The sequence below is a fragment of the Leishmania martiniquensis genome, chromosome 16 (assembly GCF_017916325.1).
Source record: "Leishmania martiniquensis isolate LSCM1 chromosome 16, whole genome shotgun sequence".
NCBI classification, from domain to species: Eukaryota; Euglenozoa; class Kinetoplastea; order Trypanosomatida; family Trypanosomatidae; genus Leishmania; species Leishmania martiniquensis.
The window spans coordinates 90,157-107,068 of NC_090151.1; the positions used below are offsets into that span (position 1 = coordinate 90,157).

Here is a 16,912-nt window from a genome sequence, read left to right on the forward strand (position 1 = left end):
AGGTGTGCCAGTCGGGGGGGGGGGGGTAAATATGCCCGAGAGCTCACACAAGCCCGTCCATGCGCCCGCGGTGCAAGCGCAGTCTGTATCTGCACTCCTAGCCACAGCAAACCAGGCAACACTCTACATGCCACAGAAGAGCGCAGACCCCCACCCGTACCACGCAAAGAGGGAAGGAGGAGTGGAGAAGGCATTGGCACTCACGCGAGACGTGCATGGCAGACAAGTCGAGGAAAGAGGGAAGGAAGTCAGCTGTACACGAAGGGGAACACCACCGCACACGGCACCTTCAAGTCCTGTTCAGTGGTCCTCATTGTGGGGTGATCGTGATGGGAAACGGAGTGGGAGAGAAAGAGAGAGAGCGCGGCGCACGCTCATGCACGCAAGTAAAATATATAAGGAGAGGGAGGAGCAAAGATGGGCTTAGCAGGCGCCGTCTTACTGGTCTTTCTTGGCCTCGATGGGCGGAGGTGACGACGATGGTGAGGCGGTGCCGTACTTCTCCAGGAACCCGAGCACCGTGGCCTCGTACTCGTCAGGCTTCGTGTTATAGAGGCCGCAGTGGAAGGCACCCTCACACATGTACAGCTGCTTCGGCCACAAGGCCGTCTCGAACAAGATCTCCGAGTGGCGGAGAGGTACCAGAGTGTCGCTCGTGCCATGCATCAGCAGGATCGGCCGCGGCGATATCTTCGCGATGCAGTGCAGCGCCTGGCAGTGCTTGGATGGCTTGTTGCCAATGCGCCAGTTCAGCCAGAAGGTCGCGCACCTCCTGAACAGTCGGAAGACCTCCACACTGTACCGCTTCTGGGCGAAATAGCCGCCAAGCACCATCACTATCTGCTGGTCCAATAGGGTCGCCGATGTCGTGATCGCGTTCTCGGCGACGACGACATCGATATTCTTATCGATGGCGGCGGCCATTAGCACCGAGGAGCCCCCAACACTGGTACCCATGGCACATATGCGCCTGTAGCCGTATCTGGACTGCATGACATCACACGCCGCAATCACGTCGAAGCGCTCCTTCATGCCGAACGTGAAGCCGCGCATCTTGCCGCTGCTCAGGCCATGCTCGCGGAAGTCGAAGAGCAAGCAGCCGTACCCGGCGTTGTGCAGGAACGGCACGTGCCGCTCCCACGAGCGACGGTCGCGGCCCCCGCCGTGCACTAGGACAATGCCCATCTCCTTTGCCTTTTCCTGCGGGGGCGGGACGTACCAGCCGCGGAGCTGGTAGCCGTCAGACGATGGGAACTCGACATCCTCATACGCGAGGCCGAAGTCCGTCTTGGGGTCGTAGATCCACCCCTGCCAGTAGTCTGGGCACCCCTTCATCGTCAGCGTACATGCGCCGGGGTGGTGGTGGTACCAAGGCGGCCGAATAGCCACCTCGGAGACGAAATATGCCAAGGCGGCAAAATAGAAGCACAGCGTCAAGGCAATGAACTGGAGCGCGAAGACGATGCCGTTGTAGAAGATAAGAATCAGCAGCGGCAGTATCAAGCACGCGACCATCTTACGCATCGTGACGGGGCTCACTTTGTCGGACTCGCGCAAATTCCCCACCAACATCTGCTCATTCGCTGTGACGCCCTTCAGCGTTGACTGGTGCTCCCGCGCTTGCCGGTTCGCCGCCATCTTGGAAAAGAGGAGCCGCATGTCACTACGCGACGCCTCCGGTGTGAGCTGCAGCGCCGTTTTGCCATCCCTATCCTTCAATTCCACATCGATGTCCCCGCGGGAAAGGAGGTACGAGACCAAAGTTTTGTTCCCATTCATGCAGGCGTAGTGCAGTGCAGTGCGGCCACACGCGTCCGGTCGCCTGATGTCAATGTTTCGCTTCATGATGAGCTTGATGATGGCCGGCAGGTCCGACACGTGCGACGCCTCACGGAGCCGCTCCATCGTGGACTTCCCCTGCTTCATCGCCAAGAGAAAGTACGACTGCAAAGATTATACGCCTCTGCGGGAAAGTAATCTTGCGTAGGTGACGGTGTGTGTGTGTTAGGGGGAGGGGGGAAGGGGGACACGTATGGGGCTAGTGAATGTTCTATGTGAGCGTGAGGATTGCACCGAGGCATACGCACCGAAAGAAAGGGAGGGGGAGGGAGTGAAAAGAGTGCTGAAGGCGATCGCAGAGCGCTCTCGGAGCTTGCCCTTGCAGAGCACAGCTGCAATGAGAAATTAGCAGCCGCAGCCGCAGCGCGCGGTGCTTTTGAGTGTCTCCATACGTCGATTTGTTGTTCCCCCCTCCCGGTAAAGATTGCGATGCAGCTGCCACAGACGTCGCCGGCGAAGACCTCAGCCTTGGCGTGGGCAGCGACGCGCTCGGGCGCAAATGATTTCCAGGCGCCGAAAACAGGAATGCGCCCACGCCTGCAAGCGCTCCATCGTCTGCCGCCCTCATAGAAACGTTGGGCAGCACCCGAAACGTGCAGAGACGGGACAGGAGAAGACACAAAAGAGCGGCGGTAGCAGTCCCGCCTAGGGGTAGCGGTGAAGCGCCGGTCTCTCAGCGTCCCGCTTCTACAGTAGAGCCACTTTCAGGTACTCGGCCCCCACTCCCTCTTCGACCATCGACTCCGCTACGAGGCGAGCGACATGTGGTGGCAGGGCTGCCTCCTGGTACCGCATGAACAGCCCCCACCCTGCAGCCAGCGCCTTCTTCTGGCGCCGCTGGTGCGCGTTGGGGATATACAGGTGCTGGCGACGCTCTGCCGTGCCGCGCTGCCGCGTTTCAAAAGTGCCGTCGCGCTTCTGACCTGCCGCCACGGCGACTAGGAACGTCTTGGAGGGGTTCTGATTCGCATCCTCCGGTGATGGCACTTCACTTCGTTGAAGTGTGCTGCCTCCGTAGCCGACAACGTCGAAGACGAGCCGCACAGGAGCGCGCAGGTGATCGAGTCCGAGGAGGCACTGAAGCACTACCACTCGACGCAGCACCGCCCGCAGCGACGCTGCTGGGCAGGCCTTCAAAAGAGACGTTAAAGCCTCGTAGCGGTGTAGCGCGAGCAGCGCGCATGCGTGGGCCGCCTGAGCCATGCTTAGCCCGTCAACAGTCAGGAGAGGATTGCCTGACTCCGCCTCTGCTTTCACCGCGAAGTCCCCTGCATCACTATCCACAGGCATGGCGGCCACGCGCGCACTGAAGGACACCAGCGCCTCCTCTTGGCCGTAGTCCAACATCGCCACCGCCGCGACGGCCACTGTCAGCTCGTTGTACGGAGAGAGTCCACGCAGCACCGAGTGCCGGCCCCGCCCACCCTTCAGCGACTGAAAGAACTCAAAGGTCAGGCCGCTGTCCCCACTCCGGGCGGCCGCACACACGCAGTAGAGGTAATTCATGAGTCCGTCCGCCTGGCGCTGCTGCAGGTGCGTCATAAGCCGCAGCGGGACCACCCAGGAAGCGTGCTTGAGTGCCACTAGCTGCAAGTCTCGCAAAACTGATGGCGAGGCCCTGTCTGCCTCTTGACCAGGAACGTAGCGCAGCACGCGGAAGGCGTCCTGCCATGACTTCTGCTTCAGGTTGAGGAGGAGCGTTGGCAAGGTGCGCTCGTCCGGCGTAATGTTGTAGGTCCTCTCAAGCTCAGCGACCGTGCGCAGGGCAGTAGTCCATGTCTGTGTGATAGAAACGCTTTGCAGTCCACTTAGCAGCGCGCGCTCGTGCGCGGCCGAGACGCGGTAAGTTGACTCTCGATGAGCGGAGCTCAGCATCGCCAGCGCATGCAGCCAGCGACTCGATGGGGGGCAGGAGAGGTACTTGAAAACCGGATCGCTACAGCAGCCTGAAGCACCCGAGTCGAGGGGTGCCACCGCCGTGTCCGCCATGCAGAGGAAGAGGCACTGAGCGAGGGCGTTTGGCACAGGCACCCCCAGACCTCGGAGAGCCCTTGCCAACACGCCGAACGTCGACAGGCGAATGAAGCGCACCTGCGGCTCGTGGCCGAGTAGCGGCGAGCACACAGACTCCACCGCCGCCTTTATGGCGTGGCGCGTCTTGTCAGAAAGCGCAACAGGCGTCATGCGACCGCGTTGCAGTCCCGCGCCGTCCTGCGTCGGTCGTGTTGCAGAGCCCCCGCAGCCGGCAGCGCTCCAGCTGGGGGTGGAAGGCGCGCGGTCTCCTGCCATCATGCACGCCGTCCCGTCAATAGCCGAAAGCAGTGCCGACAGAAGCTTCTCCTTGCGCGTTTTTGGCTGCGCGTGGATATACGGGTGAAGAGGAAATAGCAACGCCGCCAGCGCCTGCCAGCACGTCTCCGCAGCTGCAGCCCCATCACATGGTGCAGACTTCCACTCGGCCTGCGCGAGCAGCGAGGCTGTGCTCGCAGGAGCAGAGATACCGAGGTTGTCTGCGCGCGTCCTTTGTAAGCGCGCAAGCGCTCCCGCCTCCTTGGTGAGTGTGGCCGTGACGCCGTCCCCTTGCCCGAGAGACGCCTGCGCCGACGGCTGCTGCTCTACTCTGCCGCCACCTAGGCCTGCGACGCGCCCCATGAGCAGCAGGGTCACCTCCGCAACCGCCGCATCACCGGCGTGGCGCAGCAGCCGATCCACCACGGCTCTGTCGCGCAGGCACTGTGCGAGTGTGATGGGGTGATTTGCAGCGACTTGGTGAATGACTTCGAGATGTGACAGCGCGTATAGCGGCGGCCGCCCGCCTCTCTGAGCTGAGCGCGGCTCAAATGTCGAGTTCAGAGCGGCGGGAGAGCCGCTCGGCCGGCGCCCGCCGTCCCCGGGTGCGGGTACGAATGGAAACAGCACCGACTTCACCGCCTGAACCCCGTCGAAGGCGTCAGAGCGCCGGCCCATCGAAGCCGTCACGGCCGCCTCCCTCGCGTGCGGAAGCGCGAGGTGCCGTCGCTGCCAATTCACTACGCACTGCACAGCCTCCAACGCGGCACCGCGGCGGCGCAGCTCGGCAATGATCGCCTGCTGTTCCGACTTCAGCCCATGCAGGGTCGTCGCGGGCGTAGCGGCCGAGGGGGTCACCACAGTCTCTGTCGCCCGCGGCCGGCACAAACTGTAGGCCGCCCGAACGAGTTCGGTGGTGCGGCAGGACGCCAGGGCCATGCGCGACAGTGGGGCAACTATCCCAGAAGTCTTCTCGGGCATCGACGCTCTTGTGCAAGAAAGCGGTGCTTCTATCGCTGCCGGCTTCGCTATCACCGCTGCCGGAGCACGTCTCCAAGCCTCTCTTACCAACGGCGGGAGCGGCCACTCATCTCGCACCGCTTTGTGTTTCGTGGCCTGCTGCACCGAGAAAGGGAGAGCCTCGACGACGGCAGCTGCGCGAACCCAATCACCGCTCTCGCACAGGAGGCGCGCCACGGCAGCCCACGCACGCGCCTTCACGGTCGGTTCACCGACAAGTGACGAGAAAGGAGACGCAGATGCTGGCAGCAGTGAGCAATACGTAGACGAGCATCTTTGATCCGCCACGGCTGCAGCCTCCTTGTCGCTGGTGGTCGTGCAGGCTGTCGGCTCCACCGAACTCTTTACCCATACCCCGCAGCCTCCCTCTAGGGTGCGCTGCACGAAGGCGGCAATGCGCGGCGGTGCCATTGCGGTGCACTCGTCCATCATTAGAATTGTCCATGTGTGGCGCATCTGCTTCGGTGCGCGCAAGCACGACAGCCGCACATCCATCGCTGTGGAATACTGCTGGCTGCTGTGCCGGCCAGGAAGTGCGGCAGGGGCTTGTAGGTGTGCATATACTTTATCGGTTCTACAGAGAAGGAGGAGAGGGACGGGGGCGGGGGGCTTCGGTGTGCTTGTGCATGTCGGCATCAGCTTAACGGCGCGCCTGAATGAGGACGCACGCATGCGCCTCCGTCGAACAAAGGAAAGCGCCGCCGTACTCAGCGCAAGCCGCGCAGATGAGGGTTGAAATCACAAGCGGCAGTAGTGCGCATGGGAAAGGGGTGATATGTGGCGCAGAAGAGAGTGCACCGACCGCAACAGCCTTGGTCGCGAAGCCATCGTGAATAAGGTCAGCAGTCACTGTGACGGTCGTCATCTCTTGCAGCCGCACACGAGTGAGGGAGGGCCCATGCCGAGAAAAGGAATTGTCTGCGAGGCGCACATCTCGAGGTGGGGGAGGGGGGCGGTGTAGAGTGCCTCGCTCTGCAGGGGGGAGCCGTGGTCACAGATTTCCTCCTCCGCCCTCACCATTCCCCTGCCCACGCCATGCCAGCTCCGCTGGTGCTGGGAATCGGGCCGAGCTCCTACAGAGTGTCTCTGGATGTGGGTGCCGGTGGGTGGGTGAGTGGGTGGGGGGGGCGGAGGGCATGCAGGGCGGTGTATCGGCTATGCCTGTCGGTGGCGAGGCCGTGCATGGGACTGCGACGGTGCCCACGTGTGCGCGATCGGTACGGAGGGCGGGGTGTCGGCGTGACACTGGTGCGCATCCCGCCCGGCCCTCACTCTGGCCACTGGTGCGGGGAGCATGTGCCGCTCCGGAGACGGGGCTGCGCGGCGTGGCGCTCGACACGTGCGCTGCGTTGTGTGGCGAGAGAGACAGCGACGGCACCGCAACACAGAGATGGAATGGTGCGACCGCGCATTACTGTGCGCGTCTCAAAGAGGTGTCACCGCCCCCAATGGCAGCAGCAGAGAATGTCACTTCTTAAGGACTGGTTACGCTGCAGCACACGTCTCGTCGCGTGCTCACACGAGCGTAACCATGCGCGCTTTCGTGATGCAACGAGGGAGGAGGGAGGCTGACCTCTCCGGTGCGGACAAAGAGGTAGACACAGAACGCCTTGAGAAATGCAGCTCGGCCCGTCGACCTTCAATCTCGGGGGCCGCTAGGATGGCAAAGAGCGCTCCATGGGGCTGACCTCATCGGCTATGCTGCGCGCACCAGTCGCGGCATTGTTGCGGTTCCCAGCAGAAAGCCGCAGTGCGCTTTGGGGGAGAGGGGGGGGCAATCTTGCTAAGGCGACTCGAGCCGCGTGACCGGCGAAGGCGCTGTATCGGCGTCTCAGTGGGCATCGCTTTCTTTCAAGTGCCCCTTCGCATCTTCCAGATGTCTTAGCAGCGAGTCGAGGCGCTCTTTCAGTGCGTTTTCGACCAGGGAGGCGATCAGGCGAGCTGCAACCTCGTCGATAGCGCCGCCACTCTTGTCGCCACCGCCAGCAGCATCGGAAGCGCCCGCGGCCGCTGGTGGCACACCACCCTCAGCATCCTCCTCGCCGTCGGCAGCACTGCCGCCGTCGGTGTCCGGCCCATCCGCCGCGCTGCGGCTCTTCGCGCTCAGCGTGAGGGACCGCGCAATGGGGAAGAAGGTTAGGTCCCGCAGCCCAATCCGCTGCTGCACGTACGCCTCCTGCCCTGTGTGCTCACGGGGGTCCTTCTCGGAGAGGTACAGAAAAAAGAAAAGATATTGCCACATGTTGTGCTCCTGTGCGATGTGCGTGTCGAACGCGCCGGGCTGCACCATATCGAATTCGCTTCGCTCAATGCCGCAGATGAAGCACTTCCTCCCCTGATCCGCCTCGATGAGCTGCTGATGGGTGCGGTGCTGCGTAAGGCTGTCGATGATGACACCAAGAAACAAATTTGCCCCGACGAGGCCTACGACAAGGTAGTAGGCAATGCGGTAGAGCATCACCCAGTACGCGTAGCCATCCTTCGAGAAGAAGACAGGCCATTCGGTGGCATCGCCGATGCCCCCGCCGCTGCGCAACGTGTCCACGTGCACAAGCCAGCACTGCGACAACGTGTAGCAGTTAAAGCCGTTCCCACGCCCTCCCAGCGGGTTGAACAGCTGGGAGAAGTTGTAATAACTGATGTTGGCGCCGAGCAGCACGAAGATCAGCAGCAGGGCATATGTCAGAGCGAGGAGCTTGACATTCGCGCGTAGTGCAGCGAACAGGTTCGCTAAAATGGGGCTGTTGACCGTAATCTGCATCATCTGCACAGCATACCAAATGCGATGCTGCGAGAAGCCCATGATGCTCACAAAGAAAAAAAATACGTGCGGGAGGAAACCGGCGTGCCACACGGCGTAATACACACTCAGGAGTGCCCGCTGAGGCCATGAGGGCCTTTGCCGCCGCGTACTGCGCGCCAGTGCATCACCGCGGTCAGCAGCGATGTCGGTGTCACTCATCTTTGCCGACTCCAACTCCCGCTCATAGTACCATGACTGCCAGCCGATTCTGTAGCCCACCACGGCCGGACCGAAGGCGGCTTCGGCCAGAAGAACGCCTTGCATGCACATATTCGCGATGCCGAGGCTGAACAACGAATGATCAATGGCCTCGGAGGTGCCGGACGCATATGGGGAGGTTGGCGCGCGTACGCCAATGACTGAAACCAGGTTGATGATCAGGACAATCCACAACCCGATCACGTTGATCTCTGGGCGAAAGAAATTCAGCAGGTAAGCAACACAGAAGCGGCGCATGGCGCTGTACCACTTCATCTCGATCATTACCCCTAAGGCATCGCTGAAGAATTGCTGAATACGTTCGTTGTCACTCGTGCGGACGGCCGACTGTATCACAGCAGTCCGACGGAAATCGAACAAGTTGTGAACAGCGGAGTTGAGCACACGAAAGTACACGCGCTCGAGTCGTCCATTGCGGAAGATCTCTATCTTCGCCAGCCTCGTCGCCACCTTGCCGTAGTACGCACTCTTCCTCAGCACTTGTCGCATACTCTGGCCCTTCTTGTCCACAAACTCATCGAGTCTCCCAGGGACGTCTTCCGTGGAGATGCCGCCGTCACCGCTGCTGTACCGCGACCGAGCTGCCGTCAAGAAGTGCATGTCGTGGCACGCTCTGAAGAACGCATAGATGCCCACCGCAGGTGCCAGCTCATCCTGCAGCTCCTCGCGGCTCGTCGGGTGATCTACATGGAAGTATTCGCGAAAGTAACGCTGCAGCGCGGCCGCAGACCCCGCCATGTCGCCTCGCGAGAGGCCATTGAGCCGCTTCCGCTCGATTGGGCCGTGGGCCGCCTCATAGGCAGCGGCGCTGCGATCCATGGCCCGACTGAGCAGGGACAAGTCCACAGTAGACACCAGCTTCAAAGCTAACCGTGAGTCGTCGCGACCCTCGATCAGCGACAGCAGCGTTGACAGCGCCATTCGCTGCAATAAGCTGCGGCAGCAACGCCGTCGCTCCTCCACGGCGGCAGCCCGAGAGGTCCCTTCCCCCACGCCACCGGGCCCAGGCTCGTGTCGCGAAGCCGCCGGCAGCACCACCTCCACCGCCGTCAGCGCTGCGCCCCGCTGCGGAAAGGCGTCCTGCTCCGACAGCAGCGAGGTCAGGTAGTCCGCCGCGCTATGCGCGACGAACGCGTCCTGATTCACGATGCACGGGCTCTGCAGCGCCTCCGCGATCGTCGACAGCAGCTGCACCATTAAGTCCAACGTCACCTCGTTCGCCGTCTTTGGCGCCATCGAGAGCAGCTCCACCAGCGCCTCCACAACGTTCACGGACACGTTGTTGTCAGGCTGCGACACCAGGTATGTCTGCAGCGGGGTGTACTCGCCCGCGCACAGCAGCTGCAGCAGCTTCAGCTCCAGGCAGCAGGTCGGCATCTGCGTCAGGTAGTGCTCCGCCTCGGACGGGCTGCTCCCGCTCGCAAGCGCGTCGTGGTACTCCTGCAGCTCGTCCCTGAACTCCATCAAATGGTTGCGTATGATTAGGAACAGCTGCTCCTTCGGGTTGCGCCGGCAGTAGCCCCGGTAACACTCCTGCATCCCGCGGTGGCCCCGCGTGAGCAGCGTGCACCCAGCCAGGAGTGCCGCGCGCCGCACGTCCGCCTTGCCGTGGCCGATAAACGCTCCCACAAGCGCTATCAGCGGCAGCGGCACCTCCAGCGACGCGTCGCCGCCCCACTGCGCCAGCAGCGCCTGCCGCGAGGGCGCGGGCATCGCCACGGTGATGTGCGGCACGTCAGACTCCGGCGCCGCAAGCGGCAGCAGCGCGCTGTCGTCGTACGCGTTGTTCGGCGTCAGCACCACCAGCTGCCGGATGAGCGTCAGGGTGTGCATCATGTCGCTGGGCTCCAGAGACGGCAGCACAGTGAAGAGGGTTCGCATGAATGCGGCGCCGCGCGCGCCCGTGCGCAGCAAGATGCCGGCAGCAGATATCAGTCGATTCTCCTCCGCCATCCCCTCGTCCTCCAAAACGACGGTGCGCAGATAGGCCATCCACGTACTCGTTAGCGCATCAGCGCCACAGCCACCAGCATCGGTATCGCTACTCCGCTCATAGGCGTCGCTGCACTCCAAAACGACACCAGGCGTCGCGGAGGCGGTGCTCTCGCGGTTAACGGCAGCCGTCGTTGCTGCACCAGCTCCCTTGGCCGCCACTGCCATATGCCTCTCCAAGCGTGCATAGAGCCTCTCGAAAGCGTCGCCGCGCCAACGGGCAGTCCCGCTGAAGTTGCTCTCCCTCGCCATCCGCAGGCACTGACGCAATGCCGTCAGGTGCGTACGTGTCCAGCGCTCCTCCGGAAATGGTGCGCGTCTGGCGCGCACCGGCACCGTCGCGCTGCAGGGCAGGTCTTTGAGGACGCCGTCATCCGCGTCGAAAAAGAACTGTAGCACATCGCACAAGGCATCCACCAGCTCATTCACAGCCGCGCTAAGCCGGGAGCGCACGCAACTCGATAGCTGCGAGGCACTGCCGTGGTATTGCGCACACACACGCTGCGCGCACGCGCACAGAGGGCCAAAGAAGAAGTCCTCGTACATGCCAGCACCAAACCGCGCCTCCTCCATCGCCTTCTCCGCCTCGTTCTTTGGCGCACACCGAAGTGCAGCGTCCTCGCGCCGCTGCAGCTCCTCGCCCACCTCCGCGAGCCAGCACCGCCCGCCAAGCAGCTGCAAATACCGCACAGCGTCCAGCATGCACAGCCGCACAAAAACAGGGAAGTCGCGGTGCGCCAACAGCGACGGCACAGCCGACGCGTCGTCGAGCACAAGCGCCTGCAGCAGCTGCACGTACGGGTACCGGAAGTAGACTGGCACCAGCACGTCCGTCGTCACCTGCAGCAGCGCATCCAGGCTGCTCGGCCCGAACACCTCTTGCCGCATATCGTCCGCCCTCACCAGCTCGCTCCCGTTGGCCACAAGGTACAGCAGTCGGCACAGCTCCAGGTGCGTGCGCACGCGCCCCGCCGCTGCGTAGCACTCGTCCGACGTCAGGAGCCGCTCCCGCAGCTGGCAGCCCTGGTCGCTGCACCAGCTCTGCCAGAGCTGGATGCACCGCTCCGCCTGCGGGTCTGACACCATCGCGCGCCACACCTGCCGCTGCCGCTGCGCGACTACGTGCACAGACGAGTGCCTCGCCCTCAGCCAGTCACTCAGAAAATCGATGGCGGCCGACACGGAGTGCTCCCTGTACAGGCATTGGACAACGTCCGTGAGCAGCCGGGCCGGCATCAAGGCCCGGCCATCAGCCTCTGATACGAAAAGTGTCCGCACCAGTGAAATGTAGTTGGTGTTCTGATACACCAGCGGCGCCGCGTCCACAACGGCCACGCGCAGCTCAGAGCCGGCGCACGGGTCCTGTGCCATGATCTGCAGAGCCTTCACAACCCGAGAGACGAGCTGCCGGCTTGCCTCGCTAACAGGCACCACCACGCGCCCCAGCATTCGAGCCAGTTGCATGGGAACACCGACATGCTGCATCATGGATAGCTTCTCCGCCAACGTCCCACACTTCCACTTTGACAAAATTTCGTCCAGCGCATCAAGGGTGCTGTTGGCCCGCGCAATCGCGCCGGTGCGATGGAGCGACTTGTTCGCCAACTGATTGAACGTCGTCGCAGTGTGGCTAATGTTCGCGTAAAGGCCGACGCTGCTCTCGGACGTAAGGAGTTGCACACGACACGCCACAGCGTAAAGCTCACCGAGGAAGTTTGTAGTGCGGAAAAAGACGGAGATGACCTGGCGCTGCAGAGCCACGCTGCGACTGTGGTTCGCCAGCTCCAGCAGAGCGGTGAATGTCTGTGCAATCGGTTGTAGCTCCTCCTGCACCTCGCGGTCATCCTCCTTGTAAACTTCATCAGGCACGCGGTCACCCGCAACACCCGCTCGACGGCAAAAACGCTGGTCGACCTCGTCGTCGCCCCGGCAAGGGGGCGTCCATTCATCAGAGCACCGCTGCTGCAAGGGCACGGCAAAGTTGATGTGCGCCAGCTGGCTGCAGGTTGCTGGCCGCCTCTCCGTACGAAAGCAGTCCACCAGCCACAGTGCCTCCCGCACGAGGAGCACATCAATCAGAGCACTCATTAGCCGCAGCGCGCGCAACTTGCAGTCGTACACAGACTGCACCTCTAGGCACGCTTTCTGGTCATTGCACAATGGGTCCACGCACCGCATCACAAGCTGCATCAGTGCCTCGTACTCGCCCAGCTTGAACGCCCCGGCATTCACAAGCGCGTCCGTCAGGTTCAGCACCGCAAGGTACTCCACAACGACGCCGTCGTCGCCGCTCATCGGTGTCGTCTTCATAAAACGCACGACGAGCCGCTTCGCAACCACAAGCTCATTCGGCACCTTGCTCATGGCCATCTTGTAGGAGGACGAAACCGCCGCATCGCTGCCTGGCTGCGAGACAAGGCACCGGATGCTCCGGATCTGCTCTCGAAGGTTGAGAGCGCCGTCCACGTCTAGCAGCACTTTCGCGAACAGCTCAAGCAGCGCGCTGCGCAGGTGCCGAGGCAGCGCCTCGCTCCGCACCGCCTCTACAAGCACGGCGCGCGGCACCCACTCCAGGATGAACCGCCGGTTACTCGCACAGCCATCCCCATGCGCAAGCGCCGCAAGCAGACGAATCTGCGCAGCAAGGTACGCCACCAGCGTGTCCTTCACCTCAGGCCAGTCCGGCATCACAGCCAGCAGTCCCTCTAGCGGGAGGTATGTCGTGCCGGTCCCATCCTCGGCATTCACGGCCTTGTGCAGCAGGCGGCCAGCCACGCTGTCTTTGCTGCGGTATTGTGTCGAGGTGAAACACGTCGTCCCTTCGCTGCGCGTGGCACCTACAAAGAACGAATTGGGTATTCCCGCCATGAGTGCCTCCACAGATGCGCGCCTCCCCGGCATCTTTGCAGTTGGGCCATGAGGAAGAAGGGCAGCCGCTGGCGGCAGCGGCGTCGGACTCGATGCAGTCTCGATTGCTGCGTCAAGCGGCCTCTCAGGCGTGGCCCTCGTCTTTGGTATCTCGCGCGTGCAGGTGGAAGGCGCGGCGCTGGCCTGGAAGGAGGAGCTCTCTGACTCGACGAAGGCTGGCGTATCCGTCTCCACCGGACTCTTCCGATTCTTTGCTGCGGGGGTCGGCGCACGTGGCGCTGCTTCCTCTGGTGGCGTCTGCGCGATCAGCAGCGTACGAAACTCTTCGCACAAAGGCATCCACTTGAAAGGGCAAAGCACCTGCCGCGCCACCTTGCGGTTCTGCGTGAAGTAGTCAACAATGAAGCGCTGCGCCTCCGTCATCCCCTCACCACCGCAGCACGCGAAGAGCTGCAAGATGTTCAGCACGTTTGGGTTGTGGCCGCCTTCCGCCAGCATACCTACAAAGAAGTTCAGCCGATGCCGCGCCATCGGCAGCTCTACGAGCGCAGGGTTGTTTCTGTAGAACGCAGCAAGGCACGGCAGCGCAGAGGGTACGTGTCGCGTGCACTCCATCACGAAGTCTGTGTAGCCCTGCAGCGCCTCCGCGTAGCGTGGTCGGTCATACAGCAGCAGTCTCACAAGCTGAAAGCACGCGTCCACAAGGTCGCCCAGATCGCTGTACCGCATCGGCGAGAACAGCGAAGAGCCTCGCGCCGCATCCATCGGCGCGGCCACAGCAGAAGCCGTACGCTTCGTGTCCGCGCCACCCGCTGCCGCGACACTGTCGCCAGCACTACGGCAACTAGCCTCGATGTCCACCATATCGGGCGACCCAAGCTTCTCCACGCGAACGTACGGGCACTGCAAAGAAGCACGTACTACGATCAGCGCAAGCTCGCCAACGCCCTGCTGGAAGACCTTGCTCTGCCGCTCTGGGTCAAGAACGCCTCCGAGAGGGATGCGCGCGTTTGTCGCCTCCTCGAACACGTCCTCTGCATCGGCGTCCGCCGCGCGGTGGCAAAGCTGCTGCAGCCGCAGCACGCTCTCACATACCTGCCGCACTTGTTGCGGGCCCCCCACGCCGCACGTCATCTCTCGTGCGTACCGCTGCAAGGGCGGCAGCAGCCGGCGAATCGTGTACAGCTCTTCCAGCGCCGTCGGCTGCAGCCGGCGCACCTCCAGCCCGTCGCGCATCGACTTCCGCGCGCGCCCAAGCAGTGTCACGCTCCCCTGTGCCCTCGCGCGGTTTGCAAGCGACGCGATCGTCACCTCTGAGCCGCAAGGGTCTTCACCCGACGCTGCTACAGACTCGCCAGCAACGACCCACACCCGCCGGTTGCTGCCAACCAGGCAGCTCATCAGCACACGCCCTCCGTTGCTGAGAAACTGGTCGTCGTTCGGCGACGCGCAGTGTAGCTGAAACAGTGTCCCCGCAACATGCCTGTGCGGCTCCAGCGACAGCACGTACGACACCTGCCCCGCACCCCGCCCACCGCTACCAGTGTCGCCGCCCTTCGCGGGCTCCTCCGCAGCAGCCTCGCCGCAGCGCAGATACAGTCCCGACGCAAGCGACTTGAACCGGTAGAAGCCGTGCGCACCGCCAGTCCGGACCGCGCCACCCTTGGACGGGTTCGCGCCCTCGATCACGAACAATGAAAGGTAATTCACCTCCTCCTTTGATGCAGCGTACCACGAAACTGCGTGCTCGCTGCCCTCCGCCGCAACGTCATCGCCCTCCAGCATGTGCGAGTCCGGCGTCCGCAGCACGCACTGCCGCTTGTCGGGGTCCGCAAGAATGTACTTGTGCTCCTCTGTGTGCAATAACCTCACGCAATCACCGCAGCGCAGCGGTGGTGTACCCATCGAAGAAGCGCAGTCGCCATCGTACAGATTCATGAGAAAGCCCTGTACGCTCTCCCCGGCGCTGACCTCGAGCACACCGCTATCGGCCGCTTCCTCGTCCGCGCCAGGGGCCACGTTCAGGTAGCACCCCGTGCCGGTCGCTTGGAGAAGGATGGGGTCGCCAGCGACGACGGGCTCGCCCTCCACGCGCAGGCGATACCGCGGCATGATGCGCCAACGCTCGAGCACCTTGGCGTTTCCCTGCCGCCTCTCGAGCAGCACGCGGAGGTTGCCCTTCATACCCGCCGCGTGGCGCTCTGTGTGATACCCGAGGTACCTGTGGTGAGCATAGTGGAGGAGCCGAATCGTTTGGCCGTATTTGACAACATCGCCGTCAGGTCTTTGGTTCGCACGTGCTTCCACAGGGTCCCCTTGCCGCAAGAGGAACACCGTCTGCTCATAGCGCAGTGGAGTCTCGGGTGTGTGCCTTTGCAAGCCAACAGGCGCATCCAAGGATGAGGTGGCCACGACATAGCCGTCCAGAGACTGCTTATAGAGGTGGATTAGATAGCCGTAGCGTAGCGGATGCGCTACCTTTCGATGGCCAGCAGCAGCTGTGTTCGCCATCCCAGTTGAAAATGCAGAAGGCAGCCCTAATGCTGTGACGTGCTTGCCAGCGAGCTTGCGGGGGGAGGGGCAGGGAAGAGAGTGGGCCCACAACGAGACGGAAAGGTGCGGTGGGAACAGTCGGGGTGTACGATGAGTGCAAGTGCGTGCACGAAGATAGAGCTTCAGCAGTTGAGACGCGCTGCCGCCGGCGTGGGGTACACACGAGAGGAGGCGACGTGGGCTGTACTCAAAATCGAAAGCCAAAGAAGGTAAGAGAGGGGAGGGGAGCACAGAATAAGAAAGCAGAGATGGTTAAAGGCACGAACTTGAACGAGAAATGAGTGACAGAGCAACGGAGCTCCGTCTCTACCCCACCAACACCCCGGCACCTGCTGGCGCACGGCCCCACAACTCGAGTCGCGCGCTAGAGAATGGGCAAATCAAATACATAGAAGAAAGGGCTATGGCCGAAGCCGGCGTCTCACCTACCACCGGCGTCCGTACACGGCGGCGCTCTCTGGCGGGCAGGCACGCGCGGTCGCCGCTGCGAGAGTAATGCCACAATGCGGGAGATTTAAAGTAAACGACAGAACAAACAAAAAGCGCTGAAGACGTGAACACACTCGACAATGCAAGGGCCGATGAGCGGCTGTGTGAACGTGTGTAGGCACGCAGATAAACGCATTCGTGTCTTTGCCAGCGTGACAGAGAGAGAGAGACAGGGCGAAGATGGAAGGGGAGAGAGAGGCAGCCACGATGGGGCCATGAGCGAGTCCGCAGAGGTCGGCTGCAGAGTTCCAACGTCAATGGGCGTCGTGCGCGCGGTCGCGCCGCCTACGCCGAGGCCGTACCGGGAGGAGGACAGCGCGCCTTTCCTACCCGAGTGCAGCGATTCCCACTAATGCGCTGCGCCTGGTGTGTGGTACCGACGAGAGCGCGGTGCCAACCGCTATTCCAGATGTCTTCCCCTCGCCACCATCACCACACCCGCGTCGCCAGTTGAGCCTCCTTTGCGTTTCGTATCCGCGATCACGGTTCGGCCCGCCTGCGGGGTTATCGCCGTATTTGGCGCAGCGGGCTGTGGATAACTCCTGGCAGAGGTAAGCGGTGGCACTCCGCTTTGCAATGCATCACTGAGCGTATATTTCTGTGGAGGAACCCCTCCTCCCCCCGCAGAAAGCGGCGAGGGCAGAGGTGCCAGCCACATGACGGTGAGCCACAGCTTCAACAGGCACAAAAACGTAGACTAAAAAAAGGCTTCCACTTCGGACTGTACCACTCGCAGCTGTGCGGCATGGATACGGTCGGCGGGGCCGTGGCCCCATCGCATCCCCATCATTGCAGCCTCCTCAATCGCCCACTTCGCGCACGTCACTCCCCATCCGGCCC

General features: G+C 62.6%; 3 protein-coding genes across 3 annotated transcripts; all 3 read right to left on the reverse strand.

The window, feature by feature from the left end:
• Positions 1-438: 438 nt before the first annotated feature.
• LSCM1_05660 (uncharacterized protein) lies at positions 439-1,926 on the reverse strand (the record flags this gene model as incomplete). Its single annotated transcript, XM_067323106.1, has 1 exon — positions 439-1,926. The coding sequence occupies one exon, from the start codon at positions 1,924-1,926 to the stop codon at positions 439-441; it is 1,488 nt and encodes a 495-aa protein (XP_067179741.1).
• Positions 1,927-2,526: 600 nt separating this feature from the next.
• Positions 2,527-5,643, reverse strand: LSCM1_05661 (uncharacterized protein; the record flags this gene model as incomplete). Its single annotated transcript, XM_067323107.1, has 1 exon — positions 2,527-5,643. One exon carries the CDS (start codon positions 5,641-5,643, stop codon positions 2,527-2,529), a length of 3,117 nt encoding a protein of 1,038 aa, XP_067179742.1.
• Positions 5,644-6,979: 1,336 nt separating this feature from the next.
• LSCM1_05662 (uncharacterized protein) lies at positions 6,980-15,541 on the reverse strand (the record flags this gene model as incomplete). Its single annotated transcript, XM_067323108.1, has 1 exon — positions 6,980-15,541. The coding sequence occupies one exon, from the start codon at positions 15,539-15,541 to the stop codon at positions 6,980-6,982; it is 8,562 nt and encodes a 2,853-aa protein (XP_067179743.1).
• Between the last annotated feature and the right edge of the window lie 1,371 nt (positions 15,542-16,912).